Source organism: Lissotriton vulgaris, chromosome 1_1 (genome assembly GCF_964263255.1).
Source record: "Lissotriton vulgaris chromosome 1_1, aLisVul1.2, whole genome shotgun sequence".
Taxonomy (NCBI): Eukaryota; Metazoa; Chordata; class Amphibia; order Caudata; family Salamandridae; genus Lissotriton; species Lissotriton vulgaris.
The window spans coordinates 1358623968-1358639093 of NC_141685.1; the positions used below are offsets into that span (position 1 = coordinate 1358623968).

The 15126-nt window shown below is 44.0% G+C and overlaps 1 protein-coding gene across 2 annotated transcripts in view; it reads right to left on the reverse strand.

Annotated features, from left to right (window-relative positions):
* LRP1 (LDL receptor related protein 1) overlaps window positions 1-15126 on the reverse strand; it is a 1437817-nt gene that overhangs the window by 92906 nt on the left and 1329785 nt on the right. For both annotated transcript variants that reach the window (XM_086966724.1, XM_086966716.1), the window contains exons 81-84: window positions 14853-14993; window positions 13378-13551; window positions 4838-4999; window positions 3079-3253 (exon numbers count right to left, since the gene is read on the reverse strand). In XM_086966724.1, coding sequence (XP_086822850.1) covers window positions 3079-3253; window positions 4838-4999; window positions 13378-13551; window positions 14853-14993 — 652 coding nt within the window. The remainder of the gene's footprint in view (window positions 1-3078; window positions 3254-4837; window positions 5000-13377; window positions 13552-14852; window positions 14994-15126) is intronic.

The window sequence follows — 15126 nt, forward strand, 5'->3', positions numbered from 1 at the left end:
ATGGCAATGTCTGGTGTGGACGATTCCTGGAGCCAAGTTTCAGTGACAAACAGTATGTCAGGTTTCACAGAGTCTAAGAGAGCCCAAATTTGTAATGCGTGTTTGGCCATTGATTTAGCGTTGCAGTAGAGACATACTAGGTTAGGTGGAGTCTTTGGAGCGCAGTTGGTTTTGCGAGGTGTAGGTGGTTTGGTGGGGGCTGAGTTGGGTTGGGAGTTAGGAGGGCGGGGGCGAGGGGATTGTGGCAGTCTTATTGGCTGTGATGGAGATGCAGACTTTGTAGGTTCCGGAAACCTCCATTAATATCCTGCAACATACCTTGGAGGTCATTTACTAAAGTTATTGCCACCTGAACCATGCCATCTTGAAACGGATAGTGACCTAAATGTTGGTATTAGTCCATATCTTAAGTAGGTTTTACAATATGTTGTGATCTTGAGGAAAAATAATCTTCCTCATAGTATTCCTCCATCATCCTCCTAATATTTAACATTTAGGTATGAAGGACCATGGGCCTTATTCCAAGGTGTTCTTGGTCTTCCTCTTCCTCATTCAGCAAGTGGGTTGGTTGGAGAGGACAGACTTTACTTTGAGAGGTGCGTTCATGATTTAAAGTGTCAGTTTGTATTCTTTCTCTCTTCTATGGAGTCATTGACAATATCGTTGATGATTGAACAGTCATCTTTATTGTTGTCTGAGTTACCTTTCACATTGCGACTGCGTTGTCTATGGTTTCTTCATCAATAGCGCTACTGCCGTTGATGGTGCAGTCATCGACGACTGTAGTTATCGTCAATGCTATTTGTCGATGTCCTTGAGGATGTCAACATAGTCATTGTTGGTGTCGACGACATTGCCATTGTCTACAATGTTAAGATATGCAAGTCGTTGTTAAGACAGTTTTTCCGTAGACTGCATTAAGAAAGGCTTCTTCCATTGCATTATCAGACTAGCGAAGGGGTGGTGGGCTCAGATATTATTTTTCTGAGGAGTTTTTCTCCTTTTTCTGTTTGTGAGAGCTTTCTATGTTCTCCCAACGACCCATGATGGATCTTTAACTATCCTTCTTAAAGTGGACCTTCTTTAGATTTCAATTTTTGGAGCCATATATGAAGCCTCCCCTCTCTATCCTTCAATGTCTTTGAAGAAAAGATACAGCATATTTTACAGTCCTTAAACTTGTGTGAAGTATATAGACAGTAAATACATTCCTTGTGTGGGTCTTACGAGAGTAGTCTTTTCATCCTAAATGTTCCACAAGGTCTGAAAACTCCTTTCTTTGAGGATTCTGACATCCTGAGTAGTCAGACCTTGGCAGGCGCAGGTTGAAACTGATTTTCCTGATGAATATGCCACTACAAAATAGAAAACTGGTAACAAACTGAGCAGAGTTCAGGGCTACTTTCATAACACAATGTGCAGTACAAACTCGGAGTGGTGAAGCCTCTGTGGGGAGTTTCCAGAGGCGCTTGCCGCCTGATAGGCTGAAGTTTGGTTCTTAATAAATAATGTGGATAAGTTACTCAAGTGAATGTTTTCTGGCCATTACAGACTATGTGCATTATGCTGTACTGCTTTCTAGTACTGTAGGACTCCCACTCTGGCGATTGGGAATGATTCAAGCATGTAATATATAAAAGATCCAATACTAGAGAATCTTGTTGTACATAAATGCATGTGGCTTTAGGTGAATAAACATCAGACACTTAAAATGCCCACAATTATTTTATGTTTTAATGTAATGATGACAACTTCAAGTCGAGTCTCAAATGCTTTCAAAGACGAAATAGGTAAAAATTATGTAAAGAAATGCTGCCCTGAAACATAGCAAGTGATTAAGAAACACTGGAGCAATCATTTTTTGTGGTCTAAATGACACTTCCTAAGTAGGGTGGGTTTTTCTAGGGGCTGGTCCTGAGCTTGCTGTGCCTCAGAACCAAGCTGCACTTCTAGGATGCAGCCGAGTCAGTCAAAATATGTGTCTATGTGCTTGTCATTCTTTGCAGAGGAGACATATCTTCAAAATCTGTGCTCAGCTGCTCCTCTGTGGCAGGACCAAGACTGATGGTCGGTCCCTTTTCAAAATAGCATCAGGTGAAATAGAATGTCACCGGGAGGAATTCCCAGTCGATAACTAGCATGGACATGAACATTTCAAGCCATTGCTTTTGTGTTGACTCCCAAAGCATGGCAACTGCTTCACAACAACAAGCTACAAATAGGATGCAAGAAGTAGCGAAAGATGCTCATCTGTGAGTTATGTCCGTTATTGAACGACTGCGGCAGGTTAAAAGTGGAGCAGCTTCATGTAACTGCATCATTACATTACTTGTGAGTGTTCAAAGCAAAGGTAGGCACCTCCTGTAAAATTTGAATGCATGTATCCTTCTTCTTGAGCCCTTATTATGGAGAGAAGATTTGAGAAAAGGGTTTTAGGAGGGGGACCAAATCACAATTACTTGATGTTTCTCCCCTTTTTTGCACTAGAAAAGTCTGGAAGTCCCAGAGGCAAATCACCAGGCCAGGCATCAGTGCAAGCACACTATGCCACAAAAGAACAGACTGTGAACAAGTGAAACCGACATCTACTGTGTGTTACTGAGCTGGATCAAATGCCATCATGTGTAGTGCAAAGGTTTTCATTTCAAAATCATTGCACATTGTCAGTTGGTACTCCGGCTGATAAGATGTGATCCCAGTTCTCAAATCCCAGGGCACATTAGATTTTTAACTAAAAGGCTAGGACTGGAACACTGTGTCCCTGGTCACACAAGTCCATTATCCAGCAACAGTATTCCTAACTCACCACAGAAAGGAAACAAAGTTAACAGATTATAATTAATGTGTGACTAGCGCCGTTACCCAGTTTCATTCACCTCATATTTTTAAGGTGATTCATTTGGATAATGAACAGGACTAGGAATCTTATTCCATTAAAAAGCCAAAAGCCCATGGTTAGATAACTGTTGACACCTAAAATGGTTGTATGCTATTAAGGTGTAGGAGACTAAGGGGTAAATCGGTTTTGGTAGAGCTCAGTTCAGTTTCTGGCGAAAGAGAGAGTGGGGAGGCACTTACTTGCATGTGACTTCACCGTTCTGTTTGTTGATGTCGCAGGTGCCTTCCTGGCATCTGGAGCACTTGTTGATTTCACAGCGGTCCCCCTCATACTCCACTGGACAGCGGCACTGCTTGCTGTTGCTCTCAGTCAGTTGGCAAATACCACCATTTTCACAGAAGCCAGTACACTTCCCTAAAGAAGCAAAGGATACATGATGTTAGGACAGTCTAAACAGAAGAGAGCAGAATCTGCTTGGTGGCAACATTCCCTTAACCCGGGCCACTGTCCACCTAACTTCTGGCGACAGGGACAAGACATTTCAACAGGTAAAATAAATGAAAAAATAAAAACCTCCAAACTTTTAAACAATCTGCCTGTTTCTTTACATGCATCCAGTAACAGTTTGACAGATTACTAATTGTTCATATCAAACTATTATCAGCACAATTCTGCATGCCGGGGACTAAAAAACTAAGTTATATTTGGGGAAATGTGCTACTTATGTACATCTTCTAAAGGATAACATGTTTGATGCATCCCTTTTAAAGCTATTGGAACTCAGTGTACAGAAATAATGCAGGCAAATTTAAGTCAATATGTAGAAAAATGAAAGGCTAGGTGCTTCTCACAACTGAACCGATAATGTTAGGAATCCATTAATGCAAGCACAATTTTAACCAAGTCCAGGCACTGAAAAATGTGTCCCCTAAAGCAATGCAATTCACAGTTTATATTATAATATTCCACACTTATTTCTATTTTATGTGTTGATAAAATCATAGATACTTATGAATTTTCTGCAACTGTTACAAGTGAAAAAGAGTATTGCATTTCTGTCAAAAGTGAACCTCTGTGCGGCACAAGAGTAACACAAAAACTGTGCTGGGATTGGCAGATAATTTGTTCTTGTTCTCAGGTTTATACTCCTTTAGTATATCCGTATAGGTACACAGAGCTTTTTCAATTATCTTGCAGATAGTTCACCGACAGGCTGAGAGTCCTCCGTCAGATAGGGGTGATGATGGAATTAAGATGCACAAATGGAATCATTTGACAGGTTGTTCATTTAAATGTTGCACTCAAATGTTTTGGGGTGGACATTACTGTTAGATCCACAAGATGACCCACATCCATCATTAGCAAAGTAACAGGTCTGGATTTAATGTGCCAACACATGCCACCTTAGTACACTGGAGTCCAGCACAAGGGAGAAAGGGAGCATGAGCGGACAAAGAGGACTATAGTTGCACAGGAGTCCCTCATGCATTTCAAAGCAAGTAACTGGGTGGAGGCAAAAGTATACACTCAACAGCCAGTAGCATTAGCTGAGAGAGGAGTACTTCACTGGGAAGAGCCAAGACTGGATTAACTAAGACTCAAGAGAGTGGCTGAAAGAGGCTGGCCATACAAAGCAATGGTTAAAAGGGGTGGACTCAAAGCTCGCTCTCTGTACAATAATAGCATTACTTAATTTTGAGACCGCATCTTCTAAATCCCTACCTACAAAAATGCTTAGATCAGGAGTGGAAGGGGTTCTATAAGGGGGAGATGGAAAAGGGGTCTTTCGGCAGTTAGAGAGATGATTAACAGGAAATATGAAAAGGATATGCACCCAAGGGAAGTGCAGCTTCTCATCAAGCACGTAAAGGCAGAAAGCTGTGGAGCCCACTGGGAAACCAAAAGCTACTCTGCAGCATTTTGTTTTCTCTATAACCTTAATTGTCTCACTATACAAACCAACTACAATACCCAAGTGTGCAACAGAATGACACTCACTGAACTGGCATCTGTCGCCAATGAAGTCTCCAAAGCATCTGCAGTTGGGTTGGTTGCCCTGATTTACGGTGCAGCTGCTGTTATTCTGGCAGTAAGAGGCACACACTTGCTTGTTACACTTCGGACCAGTGAATCCAGTGAGACAGCGGCAGGTTGGCATTCCTGTAGCAACAAAGACATAATAAAATAACGAGAATATTTCAACATGGCAAAATAGAATGAGGGGGTTGTTCAAGACAGCAAGGCAATGAAGAAGGTGAAAGTAAAGACGTTTTATGTCACAGAAGGAAAATACTACTTATCAGTAAGCATCTGTTCTTGGCATGTAGAGCTGCAGAGTTACACACTATGCATAGATGGCCACCTAGTGTTGGGCCCGGATGTTTGCAGTTTGTTTTGTTGTAGAAAAGTCTTTGGAAGTCACAGGATAGGTGATCCTCCTTTGGATGATACTGCGCATGGGCATCGGATCCATCCCCAGATTGTTTTTCGCCATTAGGGAAGTGATGGAGCTGTACAAGAAGTAGTGATGTCCATGTGATTTGTATCTAACTAAGATAATACTGGAACAGATACAGGTAGCCGGGGAGGCGGCTGGGCGTGTGTAACTCTGCAGCTCTACATGCCAAGAACAGATGCATACTGGTAAGTAGCATTTTCCGTTCGAGGCATATGAGCTGCAGATTACACACATAGATTGTATAGTAGTACCCACACCTAGCGGCGACCACCAGTATCCGTTGCAGTAGTTTGAAACAGAGTTTTTAGTACAGCCTGGCCCACAGTGGCTTGTTGTTTAGTTTGCACATCTACACAATAGTGTTTTGTGAATGTGTGCGGTGTAGACCATGTAGCTGCTTTGCATATATCATCTAGGGGAATGTTCCCTAAGAATGCCATTAAAGCCCCTTTTTTCCTTGTAGAATGGGCTTTTGGAGGAATTGTTAATGTACGTTTGACTTTCTGGTAACATATTTGGATGCATTTAACAATCCACCTAGCTATCCCCAATTTTGATATGGGGTTGCCTTTATGTGGTGGTGAAAAAGACACAACAAGTTGTTTAGTCTTACGAAGTTTGTGTCCTTTCGATGTAGTACAGTAATGCTCTTTTGACGTCTAAAGTGTGTAGAGCTCTTTCTGCGACTGTTTGTGGCAGTGCGAATAAAACGGGCAATTAACAGATCGATTTAGATGAAATGACTTTTGGAAGGAATTTAGGATTAGTGCGTAGAACCACTTTGTTATGATACATTTGCAAAAAGGGTTCTTGAATGGTAAATGCATGTAGTTCACTGACCCTTCTGAGAGAAGTAATAGCTACTAAGAAAGCTACTTTCCAAGTTAGGAATTGTAATTCGCATTTATGTAACGGTTCAAAGGGAGGCCCCATTAACCGTGTAAGAATAATGTTTAAGTTCCACACTGGTGAAGGTGGTGTTCTGGGAGGGATTATTCTTTTGAGTCCTTCCATGAAAGCTTTTATAGCAGGTACTCTAAACCGAGATAGATGTTGTCTATTTTGTAAATATGCTGCAATGGCAGCAAGGTGTAGTCTGATAGACGTGTAACCTAAATTACACTTTTGAAGGTGTAATAGGTATCCTATGATGTGCTGAATAGACACATCTAAAGGATTTATATGGGTGTTTTGACAGTATATTACAAATCGCTTCCACTTAGCAGCATAACATGCTCTCGTAGTGGGACGTCTGGCTTCTTTAATGACTTTCATGCATTCTGGAGGAAGGTTGACGTAACCGAACTCTATGACTTCAGGAGCCAGATCGCTAGGTTTAGCTGAGCTGGGTACGGGTGTCTGATCTCTCCATGGTTCTGTGTTAATAGGCGTGGAGATAGGTTTAGTTTTTGGTGTGGTACCACAGATAGTTGCAGCAGTGTGGTGTACCACGGTTGTCTGGCCCAAGTTGGGGCTACTAGAATGAGTGTTAGGGAATGTTGCTGTAGCTTGCGCCTCACTAACGGAAGTAGTGGGAGAGGAGGAAAAGCGTACGCAAATTTTCCGGACCAGTTCATCCATATCACATTGCCTTTGGACAGCGGGTGTGGATATCTGGCGGTGAAGTTTGGCCATTTTGCGTTTTCGTGGGTTGCAAAGAGGTCTATCTGAGGTTGTCCCCACATTCAAGAATGGGTGAGGAACTTGTGGATGAAGTTCCCACTCGTGGATCTATTGTGTCTGTCGACTTAGCAGATCTGCCATGGTGTTTTGTACTCCTGGAACGTGTTGGGCTAAGAGGAAGATTTTTAGTGGTATAGCCCATCTCCATATCTGCTGTGCTAACAGAGAGCTGCAGAGAGTGTGTTCCCCCTTGTTTGTTTATGTAGTACATGGCTGTCATATTGTCAGTGCGGACTAAGACATCTTTGCCCGATACTTGTTTTTGGAATGCTTTTAGGGCTAGGAATACAGCTAGTAACTCCAAGTGGTTGATGTGGAGTAACTTTTTTTGCGGTGTCCACCTGCCTTGCATGGTGTGATGTAGTAGGTGAGCTCCCCAGCCGGAGAGCGATGCGTCAGCTGTCAGGATTATCTGAGGAACTGGCTGTAGGAATGGTCGGCTCTTTGAAAGGTTTTTGGTGCTCCACCATTGTAGAGAGCGATGAGTCGAACTGTCTCCCAACACTAGGTCTGTTAATTGACCACGAGCCTGGTTCCATTGGCGTGCTAGGCACTCTTGAAGTGGACGCATTTGCAGTCTTGCGTGAGGTACTATAAATATGCAAGATGACATAATTCCTATGAGCTGCATGAACACTCGAGCTGGAAGCGAGGGTTGCAGTTTGAATTTTGTTAGGAGAGTTTGTAACTTGTTGCCCTGTTTGGAGAGGGATATGCTAGTGTTAGTTGGGTGTTTATTGTAGCGCCAAGATATTGTTGTATGTGTGAAGGTTGCAGATGTGACTTGGTGTGATTTACTGTGAATCCCAAGTCGTGAAGCAGTTGAATAGTAGCGTGAGTGTTGTATACACTGGCTGTATGAGCTGGCTTTTATGAGCCAATCGCCTAGGTATGAGAGGACGGGAATCTGTTGTCTTCTTAAGTGTGCTGCTACTACTGCTAGGCATTTGGTAAACACCCTTGGCACTGTTGTGACTCCGAATGGGAGCACTTTGAACTGGTAGTGCTGCCCGTCTAGCACAAATCTGAGATATTTTCTGTGCGCTGTGTGGATGGGTATGTGGAAGTAGGCGTCCTTGAGATCTAGAGTGACAAGGAAGTTGTTTTGTAACAGGAGTGGAAGGACTTGTTGGAGTGTGACCATATGAAAATTATCCGACTGTATGTAAATGTTTAGAGGTCGGAGGTCTAGGATAGGTCTTAGAGATCCGTCCTTTTTTGGGATTAGAAAATATAGGGAGTATACTCCTTTGTTTTGCTGACACTTTAGGACTATTTCTATTGCATTTTTCTGCAGGAGGGATATTACTTCCTGTCTGAGCAGTGTTAAATGTTCTTGTGACATTGGACGCTGCTTGGGTGGTATGTTTGGGGGGGTGGATGTTAGCTCTAGACAGTAACCTGATTGAGTTATTTGATGCACCCACCTGTCTGATTTGAGGTTTTCCCAGGCTTGTAGGTATTGTTGTAGTCTTCCCCCGACAGGAGTGGAATGGGACGGGGGAAGGGAAGGAGAGTCATTGGGCAGGGGTAGAGGCAGAGCGGGAGTTGTTGATTTTACTTCTGCCTTTGTTATTGTTACCCCTGTAACCTCCCCTTTGATAGCCCTTACTATATGTGGATTGTGTAGGGGCTTTGAATGAGGTAGAAGGTGTGTCTGAGGAGTATCCCCTGGTGGTGCCTCGATAAGATGAGCGGCGAAATGAACGTCTGGAAGCCTGCGACTGCAGGGCTCCCATAGATTTGGCTGTATCTGTATCCTTTTTCATTTTTTCAAGTGATACATCTACATTGGGTCCGAATAAGTGTTGCTCATCGAAGGGTTGATTAAGTATAGCACTTTGGACTTCAGGTTTGAACCCTGAGATGCGTAGACAGGCATGTCTACGTAATAAAACACTGGTATTAACTGCCCTGGAAGCGGTGTCCACTGAATCAAGTGCACACCGGATAGAGGTGTTTGTAATATTTTTCCCTTCTTGAAGAAGTTAATTTGCTCTATCTTTGTATTTATCAGGGAGGTGTCGCATTAGTGATTCTAATTCATCATAATGCGCCCTGTCATATCTGGCCAATAATGCTTGTGTATTGGCAATACGCCACATGTTTGCTGCTTGAGACGCAGTTCTTTTCCCTGATGCGTCAAGTAGCTTAGACTCTTTATCTGGTGGGGCAGCTTCACCTGATGTTTGCGAGTTTGCTCTCTTGCGTGTGTTGGAAACTACAAGTGAGTCTAGTGGTACTGGACCTTTAATATATGCTGGGTCTTGAAGGGGCAGCTTTATACTTTTTCTCTACTCAAGGGTTAATGACCCGAGTTCTGACTGGGTCCTTGAAGACTTCAGGAGCATGCTTAATCACTCCTTTAAGCATTGGTAAAATGGATGAGGACCTTTGTGCATTATCAAAGATATCCATTAGAAAGTCTTCATCTACAGGGTTTGTATGCATATCTACTCCATGATATTGCGCGGCTCTGTGTATCAACTGATTAAAACCCATAGTGTCTTCTGGTGGGGAAGGCCTTGAGGGGTATATGTCATCTTGAGGGACATTTGGGAAGTCTGGGGTGTTTTATTCATCCCACGGGTCAGGTGAGCCTGGAGGAATAGATGGATCATCTATGTTAACCCCTAAATCATCAGAGCTATCATCCCTATTGTCATCGTCTGGTATGATAGAGGATGCAGGGGAATGTTGTGGTAGGGGAGCAGGGTGTCAAGGTATATGTGGAGGAGGAGGGGAAGGAAGTCTTAAAGGCGAGGTAGCCATGTCCTTTTTCTTTGAATGAGGAGCTGGCGCTGGTGTATACAGTGGTCGCTTTTTTGAAGCTAAAGTTAGCTGCCTAGGGATTGGGTCTTTAGCTAGAGTCTTTTGTGCAGGGTCTGGATGAAATAAGTCCTCCCCAGGAGGCCGATCTTTTGGTGCGGAGGGAGCCTTCGGCACCGAAGCGGTCTCTTTTGGTTTTTTGGCAATGTCCTTAACCGGAGAAGCAGGAGCATTTTTCGGCTCCGATGATTTTTTCTGCTCCGGGATATTTTTGGGATCTGATGTTTTTTCGGTTCCGGTGGTCTTTTTGAATCCGAAGCGGGTTTGCTTGGTTCAGACCTGGGTTTTGGTGCCGAAGGAGTAGCGGTAGGCTTCGGCACCGGTGGTTTGGATGTTGACGGGGCCGGTGATGTTGTCTTTTTCGGTGCCGGTAGGTGTGTGCCGGCACCGTGGGAAGGCCGACTCGAGCCTGAGTCGCCTGAAGGCTTAGTTAGCTTCTTAGCCGGGCCCGAAGGTGGGGCAGTAGAGGCAGTGTGTCGGTGTGCACCCGAGGGCGAGGGTGTAACCGGGGCCTTCTTTGGATGTGTTGAGGAAGGGTCGGGGTCGACGGTCTTAATTACGACCCGCTGTGCTGGAGTGATGTCCTCGATGTCTGAATCTTCTGCCTTGGAGTTGCTGTCAACGTCGTGTTGTTCTGGGACGTCAATGCCTTCTTCAAAGATGTCATCCGGAATCGGAGCTGAAGATCGAGCAATTGTTCTCCTAGCTCTTCGGTCCCGGATAGTCTTTTTGGAGCGGAAAGCGGCACAAGCGGAACAGTCTCTGGCCTCGTGCTCCGGGAGAGGCAAAGGTTACACACTTCATGAAGGTCGGTGACCCACATTGAGGACACTTTTTAAATGGCGTCCTTTCAATGAGCTGGAGTCGAGGCCTAGTTAGGCCCCGAAGGACTTCGACAATCACCAGAATCGAAATCTTCGGTGTTGAAGAGTAGCAGCGACTGGGAAAGCATTCAAAACTGATTTTTTTTGGTAAGTTGGTGAGGATTGCGCGCCAAAGGAAATCGGTTCCAACACGGAGCGCTGGAAACACATCCGAGCCCAGTGGCGGAAAAAACAATCTGGGGATTGAGCCGATGCCCATGCGCAGTATTTATTATTTATTAATTAATTTATTTATTTATTAATGCCATTTGTAGAGCGCGTACAATTACCCTTGGGCGTCTCGGCGCTAGAAATGCAGTAATGTCTTACCATGATCAGGAAGAACGGAGATGTGGATTACTGATTGAATAACCAGGTTTTCAGTTTTTTTCTGAACTGAAGAAGTGTGGGACTTGTTTTTATATGGTTAGGTAAAGTGTTCCAAAGTCTGGGGGCCGCAATTGAGAAGCGGCGATCGCCCCAAGAGACAGTTCGGCTTCGTTGAACCATTAATTGGTTAAGAGAGGTGGATCTAAGAGTTCTGGTTGGGTTGTAGGGTATCAGTTGATTTTTGAGAAATCGAGGTCCTTGATCCTGTAAAGATTTGTATACGGTACACAGAGATTTAAATTTTACCCTGTTGTGGATGGACAGCCAGTGGTAGCTTTTAAGCCTGTCTGAAATAGGTGCAAACTTAGGTTTTTTTGACAGAACGCGAGCGGCAGCATTCTGCACGGTCTGTAGTTTTTTGGTAACTCTGCTCTGAGCATTGAGCAGCAGACCGTTGCAGTAATCTAGCGATGTAAGCACTAGAGAGGTGAATAAGGTTTTTGCTGCTGAGTCTGGCAAGTAAGGTGTGATTTTTCTTACCATTCTAAGCTTGAAGTGTGCGTTAGCTGCCACCTTGTTTGCATGAGCCATAAAGTTTAGTTGGTCGTCGAAGGTAACACCCAAATTTCTGACTTTGACCGTGGGGCTGGGAGGTGTGCCTAAGGCCGATGGCCACCAGGTTGCCGACCAGGCTGGGGAGAGATTACCAAAGATGACCACCTCCGTCTTATCGGAGTTAAGTTTTAGGCAATTCTTTGCCATCCACTCGCCGATAGCAATCATCCCGCTTTGGAATTTCTCTGCCACCCTCTGTCCATCGCCCTTTATAGCCAGTACCAGCTGAGTGTCGTCAGCGTATGAGGTTAGGCCCATCCCGTGTGCTTTGATGACACTAGCAAGGTCCGACACGTATATATTAAATAGTATCGGACTTAGGGATGAGCCTTGGGGTACCCCACACGGTAGCGACAGATCAGCCGACTGGAAGGGGCCCACTGTGACCGCCTGAGTTCTGTTGGCCAGAAAGGAAGCAAGTAAGTCCCTAGCCGTAAGTGAAGTGTGATGCCCATCCTCTCGACACGGTCGACCAAGATCTTGTGGTCAACCGTGTCGAAAGCAGCTGACAAGTCCAGGAGAACTAACAGAGCAGTTCCCCCCTGTTCGCGAATGACTCTTATGTCATCGGCTGCTTTGATGAGAGCGGTTTCAGTGCCATGATGTTTGCGGAAACTGAACTGCGTATGATCAAGCAGATTGTTGTTTTCGATGTAAGCTGATAGCTGCTGGTTCATAGCCTTTTCTATGACCTTGGCTAAAAAAGGGAGACTTGCTATAGGGCGGTAGTTTTTTAATTCACTTTTATCTAACCCAGGCTTTTTGAGCAAAGGCTTGATCAAAGTATTTTTTAGTGAGTCAGGGTAGGATCCAGATGCCAGAATAGTATTACAGACCATGGTTATAATGGGGATGACTGTCTCTGGTACAGTGGCGAGTACGGAGGTTGGGCATGGATCCAGGGCAGAACCGGCTTTGATCGTTGTTATTATGCCCTTAATTTGGTCAGTAGTAAGGGGGCTAAAACAGGTCATGGTGGTTTTGGAACTGACCATGGGAGTGGTAGCACTACTACTAGCCTGATCTAAGTTGAAGGCTTGATAGATGTCATTTACCTTTGCAAAAAAGAACTCCGATAAAGCATCACATAGTGCTTGCGATGGAGGTGGGTTAAGGTCCGGGGCATCGCCCGCAAGGGTTTTGGCAATGTGATATAGCTGTTTGCTAGAATTTTTAGCAGTTTCTATGTGACGCGTGAAAAAATCTTTTTTTGCTGCTATTATCATAGCTTTATAAGTGGCCAGGGCTTTCTTATATTTATCCTTGTTTTCACTTTCATAAGTTCTTCGCCAGTGTCTTTCCAAGTTCCTGGTTAACTGTTTTTGGCTTTTAAGTTCTGCCGTGTACCACAGAGTATCATCCAAACGGAGGAGTCACCTATCCTGTGACTTCCAAAGACTTTTCTACAACAAAACAAACTGCAAACATCCGGGCTCAACCTTAGGTGGCCATCTATGCACAGTGTGTAATCTGTAGCTCATATGCCTCGAACAGTAGTGTATCAATTTCAATAACATTTACAAATGTAAGAGAAAACACAAATAACCAAGAAAAACAAACTAAACAAGTGGAGGCAGCTGAAAGGAAATAAGACCACAAACACAAAAAAGAGAAATAAAAAAGGGATCAAAGATATCAGAAGGTGGGTGAAAACTGGAAGCAAAGAGTTGTAGTGAAGTGATGACATCGAGAATTGAAAGTAGATGGCTAAACAGCAGCAAGGCAGGACTGGTGCAGGGACCTAGGTGTTGAGATCTTACCGGATGGGGAGGCAGCACAGTTTCCGCCATTCAGGCAGTAGTCCTGGCACTGGTCACTTTCGCACTTCTCGCCAGTGTAGCGTGGTTGGCACTTGCACTTTGCTTGTTTTCGGGCGTTTAGGAAGCAGCTACCACCGTTCTGGCAGTCTAGGGTGCAAGTGTCTGCTGTAGGGGCTGAAAAGAGACAAGAGGTTGGGAGAGAAGAGTTAGTGATCACTCAGATATCAGACGGGGTTAAAAAGTGCTGCTTTGGAGGACTACATGATCTCACTGCAGCCAGGTAAACAGGCACCAGTGTCACAATTGTAGGCCATCATCAGCTTACTAATGTTGGAAAAGAATGTAGTGTGGTCTTAGCATTACAAGCATGAGTTATAAGAGAAACAAGGGATCACCTTAATGAAAGGTTTGAGATTAAAAAGAACAAGGTACTAGAGAAAGCCTTTGAGAATGAAAGGTCCTTATTCAAGTAGACACTCATCTATACCTTTGATGCCAATTGATACGGTTACAGTATCAAAATAATTACTCTTACAAATTACTAAACTTATCCATTATGTTTTTTAAATCAACATAAAATTGCAGAGAAAACGGCAGGAAAATATTAAGTCTGCTAGCTGTTTTTTGGGCCACCCAATTTGAAAAGCTGATCTCTAAGCCCAGTGAAGGCCAGCAAAACAGAGCAATAGGAACTATGATGATGCCACCAGCTCTGTGGTGTGCCTCAACATCTCGTTAGATGAATACCCTCTTGACTGGCAAAAACAATGAAGTTTAGAGCACCCCCAGTTTTATAACCTGGCTTCTCTGTGTATTCCTTACAGTGATCCTCTAGTCTCAGTCTGGTAAGCTAATGCTGGTTGTTTCCAATAGAAAGCGGGTAAGTATTGAAAAAGCTCCACTGTCCCCAATGAGCAATGCAGAAGCCAACCCAACCTTCAATAGTTAACACTTGACATATTGCCTTGTCAGTTTAGTAGGTGTTGGACATTGTACAAAAAGCAACAGACGCCCTCCCATCACCTATTTAGAAAGTAATGAAGCCTCAACGCTTTTTGTTACATATCCCACGTCTGCCAAACTGTAAATAAGGCCCAAAGTTACCACTATTGTTCTCTTTATGGATTTGCCTGTAATAGTAAAATGTACTTAATCACCACACTTTTCGTCCAAAAGATCAGAAACTTTCATAACAATACCAGGGTTTCAAATCTTCTTTGACTTGGCAAAAATTTAGGAGGGGTTGGGGGTGTTATTCCACGACCCATGTATGAGATATGGATCGCCACAGAAGAGTAATGATAGTGGTCTGGCAACAGCAGCCATGATCCCTATAGAAAATGTGACACTATAGGAAAATTGAATAGAGATATATTTCTTCTTGTGTAACTTGTGTAGTAAACATACCTTCCATCACATAAGATGCGACCTTCCCCCCTCCCTATACCATGTCCCATATTTCCCCTGCTACGTACAGCCTGGAGAAAGTGTCGGCAGTGGGACGGCCACACAGGTGCCATTGTCTAGTCGGTGGCCATTTGGGCAGGTGCACACAGGCCCGCTGGGGCTCAGCAGGCAGAGCCATTCGCATTTCTTCCTGTCGCAGGGGTTGGTCACTAGGATGGAAGAGAAAAAAAAGAAAAGTCAGAACAAAAAGTCAACATGTAAAGAATAAAATACTATAGAACTGCACCCTACCATACCAGAATGTATCTGATGGAGCGCACACTACACCAGAAAATAGAGATG